At 36.0% G+C, this 27,605-nt stretch overlaps 1 protein-coding gene across 6 annotated transcripts in view; it reads right to left on the reverse strand.

Annotated features, from left to right (window-relative positions):
- Positions 1-23,280, reverse strand: part of LOC106062685 (uncharacterized) — a 38,364-nt gene extending 15,084 nt beyond the window's left edge. The window contains exons 1-18 of one of the 6 annotated variants that reach the window (XM_056005097.1): positions 23,214-23,280; positions 17,184-17,273; positions 16,099-16,256; positions 14,314-14,361; positions 13,997-14,085; positions 12,921-12,973; positions 11,232-11,588; positions 10,466-10,546; positions 10,052-10,221; positions 8,511-8,622; positions 7,314-7,466; positions 6,681-6,786; positions 4,674-4,780; positions 4,348-4,437; positions 3,260-3,333; positions 2,873-2,966; positions 2,439-2,527; positions 582-687 (exon numbers count right to left, since the gene is read on the reverse strand). In XM_056005097.1, the coding sequence (XP_055861072.1) occupies positions 582-687; positions 2,439-2,527; positions 2,873-2,966; positions 3,260-3,333; positions 4,348-4,437; positions 4,674-4,780; positions 6,681-6,786; positions 7,314-7,466; positions 8,511-8,622; positions 10,052-10,221; positions 10,466-10,546; positions 11,232-11,588; positions 12,921-12,973; positions 13,997-14,085; positions 14,314-14,361; positions 16,099-16,253 (1,884 nt within the window). In that variant the 5' untranslated portion in view covers positions 16,254-16,256; positions 17,184-17,273; positions 23,214-23,280. Of the gene's footprint in view, positions 1-581; positions 688-2,438; positions 2,528-2,872; positions 2,967-3,259; positions 3,334-4,347; positions 4,438-4,673; positions 4,781-6,680; positions 6,787-7,313; positions 7,467-8,510; positions 8,623-10,051; positions 10,222-10,465; positions 10,547-11,231; positions 11,589-12,920; positions 12,974-13,996; positions 14,086-14,313; positions 14,362-16,098; positions 16,257-17,183; positions 17,274-17,493; positions 17,517-17,536; positions 17,565-22,955; positions 22,993-23,128 lie in introns of those variants that run through there. The other 5 variants (XM_056005052.1, XM_056005303.1, XM_056004985.1 and 2 more) reach the window with 5 other exon arrangements.
- Positions 23,281-27,605: the final 4,325 nt, after the last annotated feature.

Below are 27,605 nucleotides of genomic sequence, written 5' to 3' on the forward strand. Positions count from 1 at the left end.
AACGCCGCTCGAATAGTCCTTAAAAAAACTAGACAAGATTCTGCTACTACGCTCTTGCGCACGCTCCATTGGCTTCCCGTGAAAGCAAGAATCGATTACAAGGTCGCCACACTTTGTCATCAGTGTATATATAACAATGAGATGCCCTTGTACCTTAGCGAACTGATTACTCCATATGTCCCCCAGAGGACCCTGCGCTCAATGGACTCAACGCTTTTAGTAGTGCCACGTTTCTCCCTCAAAAGCTACGGTCTGCGTGCTTTTTCAGTTCACGGACCAAAGGTTTGGAACTCACTCCCCATTGATCTCAGACAGACAACATGCTATACCACTTTTAAGAAGAACATTAAGACCTACTTGTTTAAAACTTTTTTAGATTAACTGTTATTCTAGCAATTGTGTTTATGTTTGTAATGTTGTTACAGCGCCTTGAGCCTACATTTTGTTTGTTAACAGCGCTTTATAAATAAAATTATTATTATTATTAAAATTATTATAATAATGAAATGTCAATATATCTATTTAATGTTTTTAAAAATCTCTAAGCATGTGATGAAAGTAAAAAAAAGTTATTGGCCTACAGTGTCGTTAGCCACAGCATCTAAGACAACATCCTGAAGGTATTCTGACAGAGCATCCTGCCACTGGAAAAAGTAAGGGAGGAAATAACCTCGCCAAACTTGCATCCTGCAAAAGAAAAAAAAATCAAAACACACATTCTCTTTAATTCGGCAATAAAAATGTTTTCTTTTTTTTTTCAAATCTTTGTGACAAATTTTGTCAATCGAACAGAATCATCTTCTATATTTACCTTACATAAATAATTCATATTTATCTATTCATATATATATATATTGTTACGAATCTCGCTATCCAGGTTCTCTGCAAACTGCACCATACACCACCAACTTAAAGAACTTGACAACTCAGGGCTCCAAAGTAACGTAACACTTTAATAGTTGAATAAATAACAGCCAATACTGTAGAATTGGCAACACGTACACTGTACAAATATCTCTCCGATAACACCGTACTGCCGTATTAACTCTTGCACTGGCCTTTCCGTCTCGTTCCGGGCTTGCACTGGGTTCAACAGTTCAGGACTGACTTCACACACTAGGCTCGTTGTGTCGGACTCGATCGCAGACCAAGATCAAGACGCCAGCCGTCTCAACTGTACCTGACAGTACTCCGCACTGAACCGTCGTAATGCTCCGTACAGAACCACACAGTTGAACTGTGCTGTAGTCGACAGTGTTATGAACCCCTGTCGTGAACCTTCTCTCGTGAACCATGCTGTATTAAGCCCCTTTTCTCAACCGTCTTGACTGCGATACCTCCGCTCTTATATAGGGTCCCTACTGGCCTTCTCGAACCGGGCAGAACGTCGCTGAACCATTCTGGTTGGTCAGATGACTACAACCCTCGTGACGCTCCTGAGCTCTGTTCACGACGTCGATCCTTCCCAAACCATCATGTTGACACTCGTCTCGGCCGACCGTCGTAACTCGTCGCGGTTGACCGCTCGTCTAGCGCTGGCCTGGGGCGATTTGCGTCGGCTGACTACACTCACACCACTACCCCCATCTGTGCCACCACCAGGTTTATAACACTATATATATATATATACCTTTATAATGTCATTATAAAATATACTAAATGGTATTTGTGTATGGTACCAATTATGCCTGCACTATTATTTCCTTTATAGAGTAATATAGTCACTAATGCAAGTGAAACCAATAGCTACTATTAAACTTATACTCTGTAGTATCATTTTCATTTAAAAAATTTATCAAAAAATAAAAAAAGCATTCCTACACATCAAGCTTACATTAAAAAAATTTGCCAAGTTTGTTGCTTTGCTCAAAGTGAGACATGACAAGCTCTTCTTAAAAGAAAGTTTAACAAAACTGTTGGATGGCTGCCTGATCGTGCGGTTTGCGCGCTGGACTGTCATTCAGATTTATCGATGGTCCCGGGTTCAAACCCTGCCCGCTCCCATCCCCCGTCGTCCTGCGGGAGGTTTGGACTAGGAAGTAATTATCTTCAACTCTGAAGGAACATCCGAAACATGTCAAACATTTTGTTGCTAGGTTTTATTCACATCACGCCACATGAGCATTCTACTATAAACACTGTTTTCTCTCATCTTTGTATTTTATTTTTAAAAAAATGATTACATCCTACGCATGTTCCTAGGTCAATCTAGTCATGCATTTTAATCAAGGACTTAAAGATTCTGCCAAGTCATTGGTTTTCCTGGCTGACTCAGGCAACCCATTCAATGCTCTAATAGCACTAGGGAAGAAAGAGAAAATGTAAAGAAAAAAAAAATGGAAGTAGTGATATCAATATGTATGAATAAAAAAAAATTCAATTTCAATCTATACAAAAAACAAGTCTAATTATGCTATGATGAGGAACTATGAACTCACTGTGGTGGTATGTACTGTCTCCACAGCATGTCTAATTTGTTCAGACGATAAACTAGTCCAAGCATTTGGAGATCAATCTGAGTTAGCGTCTGGAAAACAACAAACAAAATCTAGGCAACTATTAAGACATGAGACTCCTATTATCTCTTAATCAACACATCTGCCTTCTAGTAACTTTAAGTACATAAATCATAATTGACAAAAAACTCAAATGTTCATAATATTTTTCAAATCATTACAATTGTCAGATTCGTCCTTTCTGATGACGTAAATGTCACACCACTCTACCATCAAAGCACACTTCAATCTGACCATAACAGCAAACGAATAAATAACAAACTTGAAAGCCATTTAGCAGCTCATTTCACCATTATAAATGATCAAAAAAATTACTATCATAAGTTCAATTACTGCTGAAAATATCAAAAGATTACTTGATGTTGATGTCGATGCTGCGTTAGCTCCCTTACATCAAGCATAAGTAAGTGGTAGAATGACCTTGCTGCCATTTGACTAATGCTAAAAAATCTGCCAAAATAAAGAAATTTTTTTTTAGAAATCTAAGGCTTAAAAACTAAGCAATAATACACTAAAACTTAATGTACAAGCAAATGATAATCCTAGTAACTAAGTATGAAATATTTTGCATCTGAAGTTAAATCTGATAGTGAGTAAGTAAAATATTAAAAACAATTAACACCAAGTTTGTTACAAAATGTTACTTATATATTTCTACTCCTTTCTCAAAATATAAATTTTATACATCTAAATTTATTCAAATTTTTAGAGTCTACATATTAAAGTTTGACAGTAGCACTTACTGGACAAAACATGCTTCAAATTTATTTTTAAAGCCTGCAACATCTTCTTGAATATCCTCCATTACAGCATTGACCTGTACACAGAAAAATACAATAACCAATAAAGAAGCACTGATTTCCCTTCCTGTTACTTGACATTAGAAACACTGAGTCCTTATTTTTTTATTTGTTACTGTAGTACTCATAGAAGCTTCTATATGTAATGTATTTATGTTGTTCACTTGTCATTATGAGAGATACACAATTAAATAGAGCCATCATTTGTCTGTGTCGGCTCTATTGAAGTTGTTGGTGAACGGATGTGGCGAGGTGGGGGAGGAGCTAGTTTGGGCATGTGACCATTGACCACTGGGGTGGTAATTTGCATACGAGCGAAATGACTCTGGATCAGAAGAATGTTTTATTGGACATTCCGATGGTCTAGAGGTTAAGTTCGCTTAGTGCGTTATCGCTAGGGGGAGTTGTCAATTCCAGGGTCACTGGTTCGAACCTTGGTCGGCGCAGTCCCTTATTTTCGTTGCATTTAATACACTACTTTCTCTCATTTAAAAACTTGGTCCCTGGTGCTACTGTTCATGTATGTTTAATATGTATGTATCATCAAACTGTAGTACTCCCAGTTAAAAATTAAAAAAACAACTTAAATATACTGAGGTTGACTCTCAGGAGAAATAGTTTTTTCCTCATTTGTCCCATGACGACCTGCTAACTATTGTAAAAAGACGAAAGATTAAAACCTATGGCCACATTACAAGATCTACGCAAAGACCTTCCTTCAGGGAACAGTGCCAGGAAAAAAGAAGAGGCAGACAGAAAAAGCGATGGGAGGACAACATTAAAGAATGGACTGGCCTGCCATTGAGAGAGGTTCTAAACAAGGCAAAAAAAAAAAAGAGAGGAATGGAGAAAGACGGTCGACAAGTCTTGCCTGGTGCCCCAACGGTCCAACAGACTAAAGGATAGAGAGAGAGAGAGAGATCTTTACAAAGCCTAAACATTTCAATTATGTATAAATCAAAACAATTCAAAAAGCTCAGGTTACCACACAGTATGAAAATAAAGAAACCTGAAAGCTCTGTCCGGCTTACCAATCTTGGATCCATGTCTGATGTTCTACTTTTATTCAATTCTTTCAAGGCAACAACTTTAAACATGTCATAAGATCTTTGAAACATACTCTGCACACAAATATAAAAATATATATTTGTAAAGCAACGAAAAAAACAAAAACAAAGCAAAATATGATTCAAATTTGTTCAAATTTTAAAACAAAATCAATCCTTGAGGTCAATATGTTGTTTTTTTTACAATTCTCAGGATCAATATTTGTTTAGTATGATTCTCCAAGGTCAATATGTCATTAGCATCCCATGACATTTTGAAATGAAAATGTCATCAGACATGACAGACTCACCTGCACTGTAGCAGTGACACATTCAGTTAAAGTTTCCTGTGGAGCGTTGGGAGGTGCCAGTTGATGCTTCAATAACAGAACTATTTGCAGAACAGAGAGCAGGCAGTCTGATCATTACAAAAAAAATTCAATTTGTTATTGAGGAAATATGAAAATAATTACAGAACACTTAAAAAAAAAAAAAAATGAGTGGAGAGCCCTTAGCTATTTAAAACAAATTTCAAACAAAGTAATCTATTTTTTTTAGTAGAAGCACTTAAATTTAGATAAGTTGACTTTTTAATAAGTTATTTATTTAACTTTTTTTTGTCAATTGTTAAGTGTTCCGCTTTGTTTCGAAAATAAAAGGTTTCGTATTCATAGTATTTATAGTATAGTATTTCTGTATGGACACTGCTAGTTAATTTTAGATTTTAAAAATTTTAGCTGAAAAAGAATTTGAACCCTTGATACCTGAATATCTCTTAGAGCAGGGGTTCTCAACCTGTGGGTCGCGACCCCTTTGGGGGTCAATTGACAATTTGCCAGGGGTCGCCTAAGAGAATCGAAAAAATGTTTTTTTTTTGTCTATTCTTCTATTGCTGGGGGGGGGGGGGGTCGCGGCAGAGTGTGGAATTGTAAAAAGGGGTCGCCGAGCCTAAAAAGTTGAGAACCGCTGTTTTAGAGTGCTATTAGGCCAACAAGATCATTATGAATAAAAGTGAATTGCCTTGATATGAAATTAAGCCAAGAGAGAATTGAAGCTGTTCAACTTTGGTGGAAAAACGAATTAACAGCTCGCATTTTTCTGTATTTATGGTCCGCTAGCCAGACAAGATCTCGAATGAGGAACTGTGGCAAAGAAGAAAGCAGCAGCCCATTGAAGTAGCTATCCTTCAGAGACGCTGGAGATGGATAGGTCACACCCTTCGCAAGCCTGCAACCAACATAACAAGGCAAGCCCTAACCTGGAATCCCAAGGAAAGAGGAAGAGGGGAAGGCCCAGGAATACATGGCGCCGTGATTTGGGAGCAGATGGGCAAGACATGGGAACAGTTGGAGAGACTCGGCCAGAACCGAGATGCATGAAGGAAGCTGGTTGGTGGCCTACGCCCCAGAAGGCATAGATGATGCATCCTGTATCCAGAATAAAGGAGAGTTGACAAGCAACGTGTTCAAAAAGTGAAATGAGAAATTGTGTGCTTTTGTTAGCGCTGCGGATCAATTTTCTGAGCTTTTCCATTCGTAGCTCAATTTTTGGTTTAAATGGCAACAAGGAAGTTCAAATTAGGCGTCCGTGACATTGTTTAGTTTAACATTAAAGACCTTCCTTTAGGGAACAGTACCAGGAAAAAGAGGAAGAGACAGACATAGAAAGTGATGAAAAAACAACATAAAGGCGTGGACTGGTCTGCCATTGAAAGAGATTTTATACAAGGCAAAAATACTAAGAGGACTGGACTGGAGAAAGATGGTCAACAAATCTTGTATCCAGAATAAAGGAGAGTTGACAAGCAACGTGTTCAAAAAGTGAAATGAGAAATTGTGTGCTTTTGTTAGCGCTGCGGATCAATTTTCTGAGCTTTTCCATTCGTAGCTCAATTTTTGGTTTAAATGGCAACAAGGAAGTTCAAATTAGGCGTCCGTGACATTGTTTAGTTTAACATTAAAGACCTTCCTTTAGGGAACAGTACCAGGAAAAAGAGGAAGAGACAGACATAGAAAGTGATGAAAAAACAACATAAAGGCGTGGACTGGTCTGCCATTGAAAGAGATTTTATACAAGGCAAAAATACTAAGAGGACTGGACTGGAGAAAGATGGTCAACAAATCTTGTGGGGTGTCCCAATGGTCTAACAGAATAAGGGATAGGTGAATAGTAAAAGATTAATTCAACATGTACAAATATTTAAGGATAATCAATGAATACAGAATCAATAGACACACAAACCATTCAGACATAAAAAAAAATATGTGTACTCAATGGTTTCAGACAAATGATTTTCTATGCCACAAAATTGATCTTACCAAGTCCATGAGCAGGATTGCTTTCTAGAAACAATAACTTCATCTGACTTAATGCTTTGCAGCTTTGAACTTTTAGAATTTGTAGACATGAGTTGAGAAGATTAAACTGTAACAAAGAGAAGCTGGACATCAACATCAATTGTCCATCTATGCAAGACCAATCATTATGGTAAGCCTTAACAGAGATCTGTGATGTCTACAAGGCAACCTATCGTCTGTCGTCTGTCTGTGGAGACTTAATAGCTCGTTGACAGATCACAGGTTTGTGTTCAGGCTTACTATAATGACTGCATCAATCTATGCTAGAAGTGGATTGCACTGGCCCATTACTAAAGCAGTGAAAGATTAATATGCATATTTATCTTACAGTTTACAGAGAAGCCCATTTGAACTATTCTTAGTAGGCCTACATTGATCTCCATCGAGTGGAGAGGAATGCTACAGTGTCTTATGAGCTGAATCTAAAAGGTTAAATTAGGTATATATAAATGGTAAATTAATCTTTATTAAAAAGGTTAAAAAAAAAGTCTATTTAATAAGTTAAATCATTTTTTTTATTCAAGTTAAATTAGGTTGATTTAATAGTTTAAATGAAGTTAAATACAACGATTACAAAGAATACAATAGTTCAACCTCTTTTTTCACCATGATGAGCAAAGATTTATTGGCAGGTAACATTTGCAGTATACTGGTCATCAAGTTGTTTATATAGGTCAGGTAGCCGATACTTGGTGTGAAGTCACTTGTCAAACAATGTAACAGAATGACCTTGCGATACAACTCACCCTGCAGTTGAAAACAAAATATCTTATTTTTAGTAAACAACAACAATAATAATAATAATAATAATAATTATTATTATCAAAGAGGACATTTGTCAATAGCACACAAAATATACGTTCATATCCCAGTTTCTCCTTAGCGTTACATGGGAAATATACAGCCATAAGATAATTAGCTATTATATATATGTACCAGTATATATATCAATGCATATCGTGTCTGCTATTAGTATTAGGCAATAGACATTTATAACAGTTATTACTAGACTAATAATTCCTTAGCTAAATATATAAATGCTGACATGTTTGATACAATAGAAGATGACATGATGCCTGCAAAACTTACTCTGTCATTTAATGAAAATATAAAGAAATGAAAACAAAGGTATGCACTTTTTTTTTTTAAATATCCAGAGCATAAATTAAGGGGGGGGGGGGAGGTAGGATTCAGAAAGTGAAAGAAGTACTAGAGGTACTAGTAAACAATGGACCTCATTCACCAATCGTAAACAAACAACATTTAGTCACGTGATCTTATTGATAAAACAATGAAAAAAAACTGTCACGTGACAACCATCATGAATTAAACATGAGATCGTAAATTATATAGAAGAGATAAAGCACCACGTGGCTAAATGTTGTTTGTTTACGATTGGTGAATGAGGTCCATTTATGATTTTTAATTTAATTCTAATTAAAATCATTACATTTTTTATAGAGCTGTTAACAAATAAACAATTTATGATTTTTAATTTAATCTCTAATTAAAATAACTATATTTTTTATAGAGCTATTAACAAATAAACAATTTATGATTTTTAATTCTAATTAGAATAATTATATTTTTTAACAGGACAAATCTGTACAGCTGCAGTTAGAAACTTTTACAGGGCTGACTTATGTTTGGGTCAAAAGATATAGAAAAAAAAACAACTTCAAAATTACTAACTACAAAGACAACTAAATTATAGGCATCTAAAGCTAAAAGAATCTTTACAGAGTGCAATCTGGAATATGGATTAAAAATATGTACAACTTTTAGACTCACAATGCCATATCTCAATGCAAATTCCAGCAAGAGCCGACTAGATGCAGACGACAAAGGAACAAATACATCTGAGGCGATGATCTGGTGGTCTATTCTGAACTGACTCTCATATCTGTTCAGAGAATGAATTTTTCAATTAGCTTAAAGCAGTCAATCTTAAATGTGGAATACTTAGACATAACTGCTTAAATTATTTTATGTGCTGTTTATATTCTTAACATATGAGTAACAGATCAATTCTAAGACAAAAAGAAACAGATAATTGTTAGTTTTTTCACACTTATTATCTTATTATGGTATATTGAATGTGACTTATTGTATGGATGACTCCATTTGACCTTTGTCATGGATGACCCCTCAATGTTGTTATCTTATCTTATCTTATATAATACAGACGTTACTTCAAAAAAGAAGATGTTGTTATTTGTGAAACTGACCAGTGTAAGTTGACTGTATAGGTCAAGCAGCACTGTAATGTAATGGGTGGCCATAGTGTTTGTTGATGTCGTATGTTGGTCTTATTCATGGTGTAGGTGCTTCTAACTCTTGTTATTAGGGGTTTCTATCAACTTTTAGTGGGCAATTTAACTTTTATTTTTGTCTGTGGTATTTTAGAAGCTATAGCTAACTGAGTGGAATTAAGCTACATATAGTTTGTTTTACTGTTTGTTATCTTTAGGACCAGAGCCTATGTGACTCCAGAACTACTGCACCAATTAAAAAGAGATGCTTCAAGACTGTGACTGAATGGAGGAAATGTTGATCTAGTATCTTATCAACAATGGCAAAACTGCTGATGTTGAGGTGCTTTACTATCTAAAGACTCATTGATTTTGTACATCACCAATAAGAAGTCTTGCAGGATGTCCAAATGAAGTCATCTTGTTTAAGTACCGGTATAATACTTTTTAATCATTAATTAGGTCTCATTACTGTGTTATATGATACTCTATTTTAAGTCTATTTTTTCATAAACACTTTAATGTTATGTGCATAGAAACACTCCATGGTGTAGGTTAATTGTATCAGTTTGTATTTGCCATACAGTAAAAATAAAAAATTCCTACCAGTAAGTTTTTAAATAATACAGCAAACTAAACTTTCATATTTATTTATCATTGTCATATAAAGAGAAACAAAAATTGGCCAGGGATCATACCTTCAACATTTGTATTATTAGGATGATGCTCTAACAACTTAGCTATCCAGACATATCAGACATATTAGAATGATCCAGATTTCAGCTCACAGCTCAAAATGATTAAATTAGATTTTACTTGTAGTTTTGAGTTGTTGACTTTTGGTTTTGATATTTTCAGACAAAAGTGAGAGATATTAGTAGGATTTGAAAAACAGTAGTTTTACTTCCTTCGAAAAAAAAAAAAAATGTTGAAAGTGATTTTTTTTTTTCTTCCAACGTCCTTCCCAGCTTTAAGACTGTACAATTTTAAATGTTACTAGTTTTCCAAATTCTTTGTTTAGATTTTTAAAGAAAAGGTTATCCAGCTCTATTAGGAGTGCACTAACCCGTATATACTTACTCTAAAAGTTTCCTCAACAGAACTTCGTAGTCATCATGTACAACACTGAGGTTGGCTCTTAGTTCCTGATTATCTACTGGGAAGGGGAGAGAATACTGCCAAAACTTGTTTAACAGTTCAGAAATGTGTGATCTTTCTTGTTTCTGCCACAAATCGTATCCGCTTTGGCTCTATTAAAGAAAAATTAATATAAACCAAAAATAAGTTTCGAGTAGAACGTTAATCCATGTTATCTGTCAAACTTATTGAGAAAATAATAACTTAATTTAGCAATTTAATTTAATTTTAATAGTATACTCGCAAAACAATTTCTTGTGGATGGCTTTTCTTCATTAAGAATAAATAAAATAGTGGTTTAAAAATTGTTTACCAATAAAGAAGACTTTCTATTTGTATAAAGGGGATTCTACCTACCAGAAAGTGTGATGGTGTGTAGTAAGGATGACTGTTTGTTTCTAATAATATCAGCTGACCTGCAAACTCTTCGGCTAATATCTAGAACAGTTCATTAGCAAAGAATATAACTGGTGAGAACAGTTTTTTTAATACAGAGCAATATTATTAAGAATACATCATTTCTATATTCAATAAATCAAAATGTAATCATTAATATAAGAAAATAAAATAAAATCATCCATTAAAACATTGAAATATGAGGTACACACATCCCAATCACTACTAGATCTATACATCACTGGCATAAAGGAAAGTAGCTGGCAATAGATGGCCTCTGAAAAAGACCATTGGAGAGCTTTCACAAAGGCCATAGAACACACATTTGAGACCCTGAAGCACTTATTGAAAACTTCTTAAAAGACAAAAAGAAAACTTAAATAGACCGCAGGTGGACAACAGCTTTGCCCAAGATGCGTAAAAATATGCAGATTGTAACTGGGTTACTGCTTAGTCATGTGAAACACTGCATTCATCCTTAATTTTCAGAAGACATTACCATTCTTATCATTAGTAGGGAGGCTGTGCATTAAAGCAGAAACTTTGCAACCACATCTTGCTGTGGGCTTGCCTAAACTGCCTCAATTTCTTCATTTTGTCTACAGCAAAAAAATTATATACTATAAAATAACTATCAAGGAAAAGAAAAGCTTTTGTTTTGTTTTTTTAAACAGAAAAAGAGGCTAGGTCTATTTAGATAATTAAGATGTGCATAATCAAATCTTACCCTCTGAGGAGTTTTTTTGGCATAGCATTTCATCAAGAGAGACTCGTACTGAAGGAACAGAGTCTTGCTCAGCCCAAACGCCCGCTGCAGCTGCTCACAGACAGTCTCCATGGGAATGATGGCTGCTTCCTCAGCTTCCTCCCATCCACTGTCATGAGAGGAGTAAGATGTGTGCCGACCTGACAGCAGGAGGTAAGAGCTGTCCGAGTAGTGTAGAGAGTTGGACAGAGAGGCAGTGTCTAGATGACCCTTGGCGGATGTTTCCATGAAGGCAGGGGAGGGAGTGATGGGGGGTTCTGGAGCAGCCAGTACAGGATACACCGCACACATGTACGCATTCTTGAAGCTTCTCAAATTCTGACAAAAAAACATGTAAGCCATCTTTATGCTTCTTAATCCTTACAAAGTCCATGAAAAACTCAAGAAGAATCTAAGAACTTATTTATTAAACAAGGTTATATAAATAGCTCCTTTTTATTTTGTGCATTAGTTTTATAAGTTTTGATTGTTACTTCAGAAATGAAGATTATTACATCCTGGTCCAAAACACCTGCAGGAAGTCAGTGACAGAAGGAGTAAGGGTTTTGTTTACAAACTTGTTTTACAAGTTTCGGATGTTCCTTCAGATTTGAAGATAATTACATCCTAGCCCAAACCTCCCACAACAGATGACTGCAGATGGCAGCAGGTGTTTGGACCCGGGACTTTTGAGACCACCAAATGACAGTTCAGAGCCCATACCACACAACCATGTAATTCATAACTGTAGACAGAGCTCAAGAGATAATTAGTGATTTAACTTTAGATAAATGACTTTATTGTAACATGTAAATGATAACAAAAATATTTCAAATATCAAGTACTTCTTTGAACTAAAGATATATAATATCTAGATCTGTAATGAAACTATATATTTTATTCATCAATTAATTTGACTGTGTAATTCGTAAGAAAGAATATTGTCTGTAACATGGAGTGTGTGTGTGTGAGTGTTCATGGCAAAATGAGAAGGTCAAACGTCTGACTAGAGCTAAAATTTCTTTCAAGCTCTGCCTTCAAACCAAGCACATAAAAAACCATAACTTGTTACGGCAAAGTGAGGCTAAAACAATGGCTGCCTAAAAAAAATGCTATATACCCATTACTGAGTGGTTAAGTACTTGGCTTCAGAACCTAGAGTTCCTGGGTTCAAATCTTGGTGAAGATTGGGATTTTGAATTTCAGGATTTTTAATGGCCCTGTGTCCACAAAACTCTAATAGATATCTGACTTAAGTTTGGGAAAGTAAAGACAGTTGCTCTTTATGTTGGCCGCATGACACCCTGCTCGCTAACTGTTGGTCAAAGAAACAGATGACCTTAAAACTTCATCTGCCCCATATATCACAAGATATGAAAGGAGAACTTTACTTACAAAAATGAATAGAAATTCATAGAAATAAGTTTGTTGGTGTGTTTTACATCTTTTGGATGTTCCTTTACATTTGAAGATAATGACATCTTAGCCCAAACCTCCCAAAGGACAACGGGGAATGGCAGAAGGCAGGGTTTGAACCCCGGACCATCAATACCACATGACCTGATAGCTATCCTACTAAATAAGTAATGGACTGTGAATTCTAAACCAGAAGAAAACAAGCAAGACAAGAGGTTAACAATGTTTACTCTTAGATCACTCGTTACTCCTTACCTTATTGTCTAGGTAGCTCACGCCAGAAGGAGACTGTCTTCTTTGAAGTCCTCCTGAAAAATTAATTTATATTCTATTTTAGGTCTTTAAAAACAAAATTGTATTTGAAAAATTGGAATTGTAATAACTTAAGCGAGGCAACTCAATGAGACATAGACATTTATTTACACGACATCACAGGTACACAAAACAACAACATCTCTTAGCACAGTCTCTCCATATTGGCTCTCAACTTGGGCGGAAATCGCTCACAGTGCGCATCTCTGCACTAGCCTGGATGGCGGTGCGCATGGCAGAGTTATAAAACTACTATTGGACAATTCATGTTGTGCATTTCTTTCTTTAGTTTTTGTAAATGATTTACAAATAAAATACTGCTTCGTTTAATAAAATATGATAAGTTGTTAGCCTGGAAAAAAAACACATACATTTTGTTTTGTTTTAAGGTTTCAGAGTATATATCAGACATGACGATAGTACAGAATGGTCCAAACCTCCTGCAGAGTGGCAGGAGATGACAGCAGCGAGGCAGGTTAGCTTTGAAATCAGGGCCATCAGAACAACATTCAAAGAACATACCAAACAATAAGTAAGCTATTTTTGCTTGATAATGGAATGTGTTTGTAGCTTTTGACAAATAAAAGAGCATTTAGGATGGGGAAGGAGGTGCAGTGGCTGAGCAGTATAGTGCTTAGCTTCTGAACCGGAGGTCCCGGGTTTGAATCCTGGGATTTTTATTGATCTCTGGGCGCCTCTGAGTCCACCCAGCTCTAATGGGTACCTGACATTAGTTGGGGAAAAGTAAAGGCGGTTGGTGGTTGAGCTGGCCACATGACACCCTCATTAACCGTAGCCCACAGAAATAGAAGACCTTTACATCATCTGCCTTATAGACTCCAAGGTCTGAAAGGGGAATTTACTTTTACTTTTTTAGGATGTGGAAATGTTTGATATCCCATAGAACTCTTTTCTTAGCCCTTTACCTAAAGAAAATAGGATAATTTTTTCTTCAATCTATATAATCTATATAAAAAGTCATAAATGTTTTTTTAATACACAAAAAAAAAAAAAGTTACCGTCTTCCTCAGTTGTAGATGCTGGAACCACTCTCATTGAGTTCAAAGTTGATCTACGGCATGTTAGATGAAGACAGCATTTTCTAGATCTTCAAAAAAAAAGAAGGGAAACTAATTTATTTGACAAAATGCAATCAAATTAATTCACCAAAAAAGCAGGTTTGTAACTTATTTTCAAAGCTAAAAGTTGGAAAGGCTAAAATTTAAAAAAAAGATATTTAAGTTGTATATATTTATATGTAGTATATAAATATATTCAACCCTCTTGCAGCAATTAGTCAGAATGAATATATAATTGACAGTATTTATTGACTTACTCTAACTGGCTGAAGAATCCATGTAACTTTCTCAAGCAGATACTTTGACTGTGAACAAAGAAAAGAACAAAGAGATAAAGTAGAACATGTAAAAATGTTTCAGAGAAGCAAAGCCTCTCTAGCATCAGATTTCAATTGGGCTTCAAAAGCTTTAAGTTGTGTTCCTCCTAACTAGCAACAGTTACAAGGTGTGTACCTCCTAACTAGCAACAGTTATAAGTTGTGTTCCTCCTAACTAGCAACAGTTATAAGTTGTGTTCCTCCTGACTAGCAACATTTATAAGTTGTGTTCCTCCTAACTAGCAACAGTTATAAGGTGCGCACCTCCTAACTAGCAACAGTTACAAGTTGTGTACCTCCTAACTAGCAACAGTTACAAGGTGTGTACCTCCTAACTAGCAACAGTTACAAGGTGTGTACCTCCTAACTAGCAACAGTTACAAGTTGTGTACCTCCTAACTAGCAACAGTTACAAGGTGTGTACCTCCTAACTAGCAACAGTTACAAGGTGTGTACCTCCTAACTAGCAACAGTTACAAGGTGTGTACCTCCTAACTAGCAACAGTTACAAGTTGTGTACCTCCTAACTAGCAACAGTTACAAGTTGTGTTCCTCCTAACTAGCAACAGTTACAAGGTGTGTACCTCCTAACTAGCAACAGTTACAAGGTGTGTACCTCCTAACTAGCAACAGTTACAAGGTGTGTACCTCCTAACTAGCAACAGTTACAAGGTGTGTACCTCCTAACTAGCAACAGTTACAAGGTGTGTACCTCCTAACTAGCAACAGTTATAAGTTGTGTTCCTCCTAACTAGCAACAGTTATAAGTTGTGTTCCTCCTAACTAGCAACAGTTATAAGTTTTGTTCCTCCTGACTAGCAACATTTATAAGTTGTGTTCCTCCTAACTAGCAACAGTTATAAGGTGCGCACCTCCTAACTAGCAACAGTTACAAGTTGTGTACCTCCTAACTAGCAACAGTTACAAGGTGTGTACCTCCTAACTAGCAACAGTTACAAGGTGTGTACCTCCTAACTAGCAACAGTTACAAGTTGTGTACCTCCTAACTAGCAACAGTTACAAGGTGTGTACCTCCTAACTAGCAACAGTTACAAGGTGTGTACCTCCTAACTAGCAACAGTTACAAGGTGTGTACCTCCTAACTAGCAACAGTTACAAGTTGTGTACCTCCTAACTAGCAACAGTTACAAGTTGTGTTCCTCCTAACTAGCAACAGTTACAAGGTGTGTACCTCCTAACTAGCAACAGTTACAAGGTGTGTACCTCCTAACTAGCAACAGTTACAAGGTGTGTACCTCCTAACTAGCAACAGTTACAAGGTGTGTACCTCCTAACTAGCAACAGTTATAAGTTGTGTTCCTCCTAACTAGCAACAGTTATAAGTTGTGTTCCTCCTAACTAGCAACATTTATAAGTTGTGTTCCTCCTAACTAGCAACAGTTATAAGTTGTGTTCCTCCAGCCTAACAACATCTCTAAGTTTTGTTCCTTCTAGCCCAGCAACAGTTGGCCCCTGTTCTTAAGATGTAAATCATCAAAACTAACAATAATTTCTAGCTAAATTAAATTTCACAAAATTGGGATATAATAAATACCATCCATGCCTTCATTGCTACACCCCAACACTTTAATATGAATGACTATTACTGTTAATCATTTATGAAATATCTATTTGGATTGTAATCTTTGGTAACCCCCTAAGTGCTATAAATATAAGCAATGTTTGCATAAATTTATATAGACTTATATAGGCAATAATTTTTACTTGAGGAGCAAGGAACCCAGTTCCTGTGTATCATGAGCACCATCTTGCCCAGCTGCCAAATCTCCCAGTGACCACTGGTGATCTTCAGTCACCTGAATACATTTTAGGATAGTGTCCGGTTTTAGCTGGGGAATGGCGCTGTGGGTAGAGAACATACCCTGACGAGAAAAAAAAAAAAGTCAGCTGGAGTCACATCTTTTAATTAATTAAAACATTTTTTTTTTCAAACAACAACATAAGCAAGTGACATCTTTATATGATTTCAATGATGTTTCTTTCATTCAAATAACATCTACAATTTAGTTTGTCATCATTTGACAATATACAAACCTGCATATGTAATAATTCATTTATATATTAGAGTGTTTTGCTATTTTTAACACATTATAATACAAAAAAAGTTTTTTTTTAATTGAGCTAAATTATTCTTTTTTATTGTTTAAATAATGTAATTAATAATGATTGGACAGAAAGTTCTAATAAGTGAATATCATAGAAACAATAACGAATGTTTAGTCTTAACCATTCATACAAAACATGGACTCTATTTCATCTAAAACCATTCATTCAAAACATGGACTCTATTTCATCTAAAACCATTCATACAAAACATGAACTCTATTTCATCTAAAACCATTCATACAAAACATGGACTCTATTTCATCTAAAACCATTCATACAAAACATGAACTCTATTTCATCTAAAACCATTCATACAAAACATGAACTCTATTTCATCTAAAACCATTCATACAAAACATGGACTCTATTTCATCTAAAACCATTCATACAAAACATGAACTCTATTTCATCTAAAACCATTCATACAAAACATGGACTCTATTTCATCTAAAACCTTTTATACAAAACATGGACTCTATTTCATCTAAAAACCATTCATACAAAACATGGACTCTATTTCATCTAAAAACTATTCATAAAAAACATGGACTCTATTTCATCTAAAAACCATTCATACAAAACATGGACTCTATTTCATCTAAAACCATTCATACAAAACATGGACTCTATTTCATCTAAACTCATTCATACAAAACAAAATCTCAAAATTCATTTTCAATCACCTTTTACTGGTTGACTTGGATCACTTTGATAAAGAAGAAGAATGCCTTTAGAAGCATCTATCATTGCTGCGACTTTAGAATTGAAAGCATCTATCAATGAATAAATGAAACATGAAATTGAGTATTTCTTAACGTAATGAAGGTTTATGCTAAAAACTCATAGAATAAACAAACAAACAGCTACACATAAGTCTAGGTAGCTCAAAAATGCTGAACAAAAAAAATTTGTAATATCCTTCTATCAAATATGCATTTCCAAAAACAGATGCTTGTTAAGAAACAGAGCAAAATATAGCATTATGTTTGAAACCTCTACAAGAAAACAAAACCTATACAGTATGTTGGTAATGTACCCTAAAGACAGAGATGTGTTTAGATATAATCTAGCTCATGACATAATTTTGTCACACATCAGCAATCAACTGATTAAAGGTGAACTATGACCTAGACATATGACACATTTTTATTTTTTTTTAACCATGAAACAATTTATTTTAAATCCTTTTTAAAACTCAGTTTTTAGAAAGAGAATAAGACTCAATAAAACATTTTTTTGTTACAAAAGTATTTTATATCTTGCACAGTAAGAGTTACTGATTACTGATTTTATAATAGGCTAATTTTATAATAGGCTAATTTTATAAGATAAAACTAAAATTCTAATTTATTCAGAATGCTTAATATATCTCACGCAATAAGAATTATTCCTCAACTTTAGAAGTAAATAAATGTATCTAACTGATGTCTAAGCCATTCAATTATAAACTAAATATATTTTAGGAATGCTCAATGGCCACAGATAAATTAAAATGACTTTCAAGATGACAGTATAATGTTAAAATATAGTTTTCAATTCAAATAAGAACAGGAACATTAAGTGTTCTAAATTTCGGCCAGATAAGATAACTGCTATGATGTCAATTAAAAAAAAATGTGCTTAAAGTTATCAAGATAGTGAGATAAGTCAGTCATTGCACTTAAAGACTTATTATCATTATCTAATAGAGACATTTAAATATGAAGAGTTAAAACCATAAACATTAATATTGTTTTCAACTTATGTGATAGCTGAAGTGAAGTGGTAACTTCGTATCTGATAACTTAATTAGCAGTATAGATTTAAGTTTAATTAGCCTTATGACATTATATGTATATCCCCCCCCCCTGCCTTTCAGACATTGCAATTTATATGGCATATGATGTAAAGGTCATCTTTTTCTGGGGCCTAAAGTAAATAAGGGTGTCATGTGGCCAGCACAACGACCAACCGCCTTTACTTTCGAAAAACAAGTCATAAAACTCCATTTGAGTGAAGGCTTGAGAGGCTTAAATCCTCTCTTGCGAAAGCTCTGGACAGAAACCCTGCTATCTTGCGTAGTCAACATACAGCTCGAGAATTTTTGGCTTCCCAGATCTGTAGAGACAGAGATCAGCAAGTCTGGGGCAGTCAAACAGAATAAACATGAATCTAAATTTGGCCATAGCCGAGAGAAAAATGAACCAACAGGACAGTGGCCTGTGCTGCACTGTGCTATAATAGCTTGCTCAGGCCTGGGCAGCCTCCACCTCGGGGAAGTGCTGTCAGAGCGCCTCATGCACTCCCAGACTCCACAGGCTTTTTGGCATTTGTCCTAGCACTCAAACCACTTATCCATTTCTGTTTTTTTAATTATAGCCAGAGCGTGATGAAAACTTACAGCCTGTTCAGTGGGTGGAATTAGCCCTCTCTCATGGGCCAATGAGTCTGCAATACTGTTGCCAGCCACACCTATGTGACTCGGTACTCACTGCATTATGACAGGGGTGCCACAGCGCTGCTTTATGTTGTGTGAAGCCATGATGACAGTGTCAATATTGGGGGGCCATGGTCCAGGGCTTTGCAAAGCCTGTAGTACAGATTTTGAGTCAGTGACCACAACAAGCTGTGTTGCCCTCAAATGTCCCCACCGAGTTAAGAGTCAATGACTTTTCCCAAAAGGACTGGCATTCAACGTAATTACACTCAGTCAAACACTTGCCACATTTTCAGAATGAGCTTGAGAAGTAAATTATATATTTGACTTTAAATCTAAACATGGTAAAATACTGGTAGGGCTCAATGATAATACATACTAAAAATGATAAAACATACTAGCAGCGCCCAATTAATTATAGCTTTTATATAGCGCTACTTTCATGCTTATAGCATGCCCAGAGCGCTATGGTCCAATCTCCTTTGTGGGCCAGTGAGGGAGGGGGTATCTGGGAGTAGGTTTTCCATGCTGATATGTAGGTTTTCCATAGCTCTAGACCGCAACAGATGGAGAGAGACAGTGACCAAAAAAGCTATGGACAGTGAAAGTACATGGGTCTCAGCTCAGGAAGAAAAACGTAAAATCCGAAAACGGCCAGCTCCTCTACCACTGAAGCAAAAGCCACCTTAGCCTGCGCTATCTGTGGACAGGAGTGTCTCTACAAAATAGGGCTCCACAGCCACATGAGGAAGTGTGCTCTGAGATGAACCATAGTCGTTCTACAACTGAAGAAGGCCAATGATGATGATGAAACACTACTCTGCTCAATTGGGTGTCGAACCTCGAGCCCCCTTCATAGGTAGCCAAGCCAAGTTCAAGCGTACTTAGCCTCTCGACCACGCTTTCCACCAATTAATGAATATACTAGCAGTACCCAGTGATTAAACATACTAGTAGTGCCCAATGATAGAACATACTAGCCAAAAGAATTAGCATACTAGCAGTGCCCAATGACTGAACATACTAGCAGTGCCCAATGACTGAACATACTAGCAGTGCCCAATGACTGAACATACTAGCAGTGCCCAATGACTGAACATACTAGCAGTGCCCAATGACTGAACATACTAGCAGTGCCCAATGACTGAACATACTAGCAGTGCCCAATGACTGAACATACTAGCAGTGCCCAATGACTGAACATACTAGCAGTGCCCAATGACTGAACATACTAGCAGTGCCCAATGACTGAACATACTAGCAGTGCCCAATGACTGAACATACTAGCAGTGCCCAATGACTGAACATACTAGCAGTGCCCAAAGGATGAACATAATGCCCAAAGAATGAACATAGAGCAGTGCCCAATGACTGAACATACTAGCAGTGCCCAATGACTGAACATACTAGCAGTGCCCAATACTGAACATACTAGCAGTGCCCAATGACTGAACATACTAGCAGTGCCCAATGACTGAACATACTAGCAGTGCCCAATGACTGAACATACTAGCAGTGCCCAAAGGATGAACATAATGCCCAAAGAATGAACATACTAGCAGTGCCCAATGACTGAACATACTAGCAGTGCCCAATGACTGAACATACTAGCAGTGCCCAATGACTAAACATACTAGCAGTGCACAATACTGAACATACTAGCAGTGCCCAAAGGACAAACATAATGCCCAAAGAATGAACATAGAGTAGTGCCCAATGATAGAACATGCTAGTAGTGCCCAATGATAGAACATGCTAGTAGTGCCCAATGATAGAACATGCTAGTAGTGCCCAATGATAGAACATGCTACTAGTGCCCAATGATAGAACATACCAGCAGTGCCCAAGGAACTCACATATAGTGCCCAAGGAACTAACATATAGTGCCCAAAGAATGAAGATACTAGCAGTGCTTATATAATGATCTTTTCTTATTTTATCTTATCTTATAAATTTTTGATGTTCCGTCTTAACAGAAGACAATTATGTCCTATCGGACATATCGGAATTATCGGTGTTAATCTAGTTATGCTTGTTAATAAGAGATTTAAACTCTGCTTAGTCATTGGTTTACCTTACTGATTCAGGCAACCCAAGCTCTAATTATACAATGGAATAAGGGGCACTTGTTATGATTTAGTCCTAGCATATGGAATAAGAAATTTGCCTTTATCTTTGTGTCTTTTTGAGTACTTTTTTAGGTTATGATTTTTATTTGTAAATTATGGTTTTGTCTTTTATGTATTTGCTACTTTACTTTTAAGTCTTCTGTCCAGAAGTACCTCTTAAGTTTAGTGATTTTACTAATGGTGCTACTGTAGTCAAATATAAATATTCTTTTGTTATAAGTCTCTTGGCTCTATTTTGCAACTGTTCTAGTTTCTTTAAGGTTTCTTAAGTTCAAGGTCCCAAACAGAGGATACATATCCTAAAATTGGTCGGACCAAGGTTAAATAGCATTTTAGTTTCATGTTCCTGTTTGATTTGTAAAAATCTCTTTTAATAAAACTTAAATGCTTTGATTAAATTGTTAACAATTACATCAATATGGGGATTCTATGATAACTTTTCATTTATTAAAACACCTAGGTATTTTGTGTTTTAGTCAGTGTGATTGGTTTACCATGAATAAGATGAAAGTACTTTTTATTTTAGTTTTCTTTTATTACTCTTAATAATTGAGATTTTTCTGTGTGGAAAGACATGCTCCAATTTGATTCCCATTTCTCTAATTCTCTTTATAAAATTTCTGCATCTTTTATTGTTTTATTATTCTTTATATTATGCAATCATCTGAAAATAATTTTACTATTGTTCCTGAGCTAATGCATTCCTCATTGTTCTTCAGACTCGAAGACAAGCCTTATTATTATTTTAGATCTAGATCTAGACTCTATATATATCTAGTTTGGTGCAGATAATGTTGTTTATGTCAGACGGGTCAATTTGTTTTTGTGACAACATTTTTCGGTACTTGGTTTGTTTTATTATCTAGATCTTCACGTTTGATTGGAGTAACACCATTAGTATAAATCAATAAGTTTAGATACAATTCAGGACAGAATAAAAAGTAAAAGTAGCAATAATACATAGACTAAAACATCCAACCATAATTTACAAATAGAATTTAATAGAAAAACAAAACCTAGATCTAGACTAATTAAATACCCAGATGGACACAAAGATGGAAGCACACTCTAATTTCATATGCTAGGACTACATCTAGAATCTAGATCTAATTAATCTTTCCTTACGTGCCTTTAGAAAATGAAATGGGTTGCCTGAATCAGCTTGGAAAACAAACGACAATTAGAGATTGATGACCGAAATGCATATAATAATAATACTTGTTTTAAATACTGTCTGTAATCCATAAAATAATATTAATATCTATAGAATAGTATTTAGTGGGCAAATCAGCATAGATCTAGTTGTAGATAAGGCATTACATTTATACTAATTTATAGAAAACAAAGCCGATACATGTTAAGTATCCCTTTTATACAGATCTAGAAACTAGGTTATTTTATCACTTGAGTTAAACACTTTTTTTTGTTCTTTCTTCATAACAGGTAGACTTCTATATAACTGAGAAACCAAGCAATCTTGGCGCTACACATTGATGAGACTTATTACCCCTGCAACAGTTATGAATATAGATTTCATAGACTCTACATCCTGTTCTCCAGGTACAGAGCAGGCTGAACTGAAACGTACATTTTAAACTGTTTGAGGTCGCGATTCGAGAATGTTATCCAGGTCAGATCAGATCCCTAATCGCGACCTTACCATACAGGAGCTTCGCCTTGTTTTGAACAACCGTTGTTACAACCTTATTCACAGAGGATTCATACTCAGTGATACTGAGAACCGCCACAGATACTTCATAATTTTTTGAATTTTTGACCTGCTTTGTAAGTTTGTTTTTCTCTCAAACGAATTTTAATAGAAAATTAAACAGTCACTTTTTTGTCTTAAAATTAATTAAAGCGTTGTTTTATATTTATAATAATTTAAATTTAAGTTAAAGTAAACTCACTGACTTCACTGACAGTAAAAACTAAAGTTGCCTTTGCTGTACTGGCTGTAGACAGTGTAGTCAAGTGTAGTGAGTGTCAAAGTCAATGTTACATTATTACATGTATTAATACTATGAAGTGGGTTTTTTTTTTTCCAACTAACTAAATATTAATAACTTAAAAATAGGCCTACTTGAACGTTTAAGCTAGATCTAGAATCTTTGTCTAATAATAAATGTTGAACAAACAAAATCTAAGAATCTTAGAACATAACGAACAAGTTTATAAGCAGATCTCTGAATTCTAAATTTAGCAGAGCTGTCATTTTAAAACGAAACCACAACACAAGTCAGGGAAGATTACTCTAACAATGCAAAACAGAGTTATTAAAATAACATAAGCTACAGATTACTTCTACAATACAAAACATACAGCAAAGACTTATTTGTAAGTCTATGTCGCTATGACATAGAGTTACTAATATAATAAATCATTGATTAACATGCATGACTAGACTGGCACATGAAATGCGTAGGACGTAATTATCTTCTTTTTGAAGTAACGTCTGTAATTTATAAGATAAAATAAGCCGGCGGCGTCACGCCGGGGATGCGAGGTCCGCACCGGGTGACACCCATTTGGGGATGACACCCAAGTGGGAAAAATTAAATCTTGGCAAAAGCAGACTAATTAAAAAACAAAATCTCTAGATATGTGTGCAAATATATGCCTCACATATGAGGAAAGGGCTCCAGATGTATATATATATCAGCAGTAGCGGCCTTCGGGGGTGGCAAGTGGGTCAACCGTCCCAGGCCCCGCTCCTGAGGGGGGCCCCGCGATAGATTTCCTTGTCACCGTCAGGTTCGAAAACCAGACCAGTTCTCATAAACTACAACCTGTGGCTCAATATTACTGGGCATCTTTATGAAACCAATTACCATGTAAGCTCTTAACATGACATTTTTGGTTTGGAAATACCGTTTCGGTGAAGACAGCATTGTATGACCTGTACATTCTAAGCGGCTATCACTGTTTAATAATTCACCTTGGCATTAAAAAATGACCAAAAAAAAAACCCATTTCGTGGGAGAACAGAGAAACGTTATGCGTCGAACAACAGCCAATTTTTAGGCTTGTTTGAGATGCTTGACAAAATCGACCCAGCTATTCAAGAACTTTGACGAATTATAACTTCGAGGCTCACAACCAGTACTTCGGATATAGAATTCAAAACGATGATGGCATATTTTCTCGTCATCCTTGACTGCACGCTTGATGTTAGCCACAAAGAGCAGATGTCTTTTATCAGATCCAGAAGTTAAACTGGAGAACATTTGGAGTGTATGTAGTCAAAAGGCCAATAGTACAGTACTTACGTAAGATAGTATTTTTAGTAACAAAAAAATTCAGTGCTAGAGGCGGACGATATAATTAGCCTGACATGGTACGTAATATCTAGTCAGCGCAGGGCCCCACATTTGACATTCGCCCAGGGCCCCGCGCACTGCCGCATCTGTATATCAGTGGACTTGAATGCGTTTCATTTGTACAGATCAGACAGAACAACAGATAGTGGCAAAACAAGAGGAGGAGGACTGGCCATTTATGTCAATAAACAGTACTGCTGTGTTAACAACATTTCAATCAAAACCCTAACCCTAACGACTGATATTGAACTACTATGTAACAATCTTATCTTATCTTATATAATACAGACGTTACTTCAAAAAAGAAGATGATTACGTCCTACGTCCTATCTCAGGCTATACTACCTGCCGAGAGAGTTTACACAAATCTACGTCATACTTGTGTACATACCACCCTCAGCCAACACAGAGAAAGCAACAGAACATATACTAGACATTGTACATGTGGATGGAACAAAAAGCCCTGATGCTGTCGACTAGTTATGGGAGATTTCAATCATCTTTCGTTAGCTCAACACTTGCCAACATATAGTCAATTTGTTAATTGTCCTACAAGGCACGATAAAACCTTGGACATGTGTTATAGCAACATAAAAATGGCCTACACATCTCGTTCGTTATTTTCCCCTCGGAGAGTCGGACCACACAATGATCCATCTTACACCCACGTACAAACCGGTTTTAAAAACACCAAAACCCGAAGTACAGTCCATCCAGTCACGGTCTGACGACGCTGTTTTACAGCTACAAAGTTGTCTGGGGCAAACAGATTGGGACATGTTTGTAAACAACTGCCATGACATAGATGAACTTACCACAACCGTTAATTCGTACATCCAGTTCTGTGAAAACATGATTATACCAAAGAAGAAAATTAAAACATTCAGTAACAAAAGACCCTGGATGACCAAAGATATTAAGGAGGCGATTATATACAAGAAAAGAATGTTCAAGAGCAGTTCTTCTGAATTCATCCCAGCAAAAAAAAAAAAAAGCCCTTAAAAAGAAATTATTTGAAGGAAAAGAGAAATTCAAGGAAAAAATTGAAAGCTTTCCAAGAAAAATAACCCTAAGGCCTGTTGGTCTGGCTTGAAAAAAAATACTGGCTACGTACCTAAGCGCGAACCAATGTGTGTTGCTGACAATAACAAATTTGTCAATGAATTAAATGATTTCTACAGCCGGCTTGACTGCCACAACTTTGAGAAAGACCACCATGATTTATTGGCATCGTCTGACAACAGCAATCTAAACCAATCTCAAGAACTGTTTAATAAACAAGAATTGACTAAAATACTTTAAAAAAAATAAACACCGCCAAAGCCTCGGGACCCGACAAATTAAGTGGAAAACTTGTAAAGCTATATGCGGAACATCTGGCTTATATCTTCTGTGCTATATTCAACAAGTCCTGGCAAACGCACAAAATACCTTCCATTTGGAAGACGTCTGAAATAATTCCAGTACCCAAAAAGAAGATTATAGCTGGCTCACGAGAAAAGAAAAAAAATCGTATCTTCTAGCTCCAAATAATAGTGTAGATCCAGTTGTTTATGATAATCATTGTTGAAACGTAAGAATTAGCTTTAATAAATAGTTGTGTTATTACTTATAACAAGACACGATGTGTGCTCTCTTAATAACACGGTACATTTTGTTGTGACAATAAGCATACGACAAGCAAAAAAATGGATAAAATGATGACACCTGCCCAAAAATGTCATAAGGCTAGTTCAATGCCCTCCGGCTGAATTCTTGCAGACTGGCTGACCAAAGTGACAAATGACTGGTAAATAGATACGATACCTGACCGGTCGAAGCTCCAAAAATGTCATTCTTTTCTTGTAGACTGACTGACCAAAGTGACGAATGACTGGTACAACAGATACGGTACCTGACCAGACGAAGCCCCAAAAGATATCATGTTCTTTTCTTGCTTGGCTCATTAGGGATTACAATTAATTACAATAAATTATTACTAAATAAACTCCAACTCCAGATATCCATGAGAAATAAGAATAACTTAAATATCCAAAAAAAAATAGCACACAATGACAGCAACTCTCAGGAAATATTAATACACAAACACTAGTCCAGGAAGTAACCGTCCAACCTTCCTGGACCGCAAACAAGACCCCACTAACACACTCTCTCTCTCAAATTCAAGAAAGACTAAATCATAACGCATGCAGACTATTCACATTCATAACTTGGGAGTACATAAACAAAGGGATATAACTGTCATTGTCTATCATACCAAATTACCAAAACAGTAACATATTGTTGCAACACTAAGACAGGCAACTCAACCCAAAACTCAAGCAAATCCCACAAAGTCATTGGTTTTTCTGGCCGGCAACCCATTATAATTGTTACTTAATTTATAAGTCAAATTTGAGTGATTTTACTAAAGGTGTTACTCTAGTCAAATGTGAATATTCGTTTATTATGAATCTCACTGCTCTATTTTGTGTCTGTTCCAGTTTCTTAATGTTTTCTTGAGTTGAGGGGTCCCAAACGGAGGATGCATATTCTATAATCGGCCTAACCAAGGGTAAATAACATTTTAGTTATATGTTCTTATTTGATTTATAGAAATTTCTTTTAATAAACCCTAATGCTTTGAATTTTTAATAGTTTTATGAGGATTTCGTGATAGTATTTCATTTATCATAAAATTAAACAAGATTAAAATGCGTCAGCCTAGAAGGTCTGGATGGAAAGAGCCTGTCTTTGTAAAAATGTTTGTAAAATGTTATATATATTTTTTGATGTTCCTTCAGAGTTGAGGATACTTTACTTTCTAGTGCAAACCTCCCGCAGAACGACGGGGGATGGTAGCGAGCTGGGTAAGAACACAGGACCATCGAGACTACCGAATGGCAGTCCAGCTCGTCTACCGCAGGACCATGGATCGAAGCCATCCGACTAGGCAGATAGGAACTTAAGTAGATTAATAAAGTGATGCAGATTTTTATAAAAGAGTTATAGAAGAGTTCGTTTCTTTTAGAAATCAGATAACTTCTTGCTCTTATGTTGGTGAAAAGAAAATCTAAATCGACCACCTGCGGACAATGGTTATGCTTGCCCTGGATGTGGCAAAATATGTAGGTCAATCTAGGACTGCGCAGCCACGGGAAATACTGCATTCCTCACTAATCTTTGGACTCGGAGACTAGCCTTATTATTAGTATTATATGGTTCTATAACTATAGGAGGATCGAAGAAAGAGATTTTAAA

Source organism: Biomphalaria glabrata, chromosome 1, assembly GCF_947242115.1.
Source record: "Biomphalaria glabrata chromosome 1, xgBioGlab47.1, whole genome shotgun sequence".
Classification (NCBI taxonomy): Eukaryota; Metazoa; Mollusca; class Gastropoda; family Planorbidae; genus Biomphalaria; species Biomphalaria glabrata.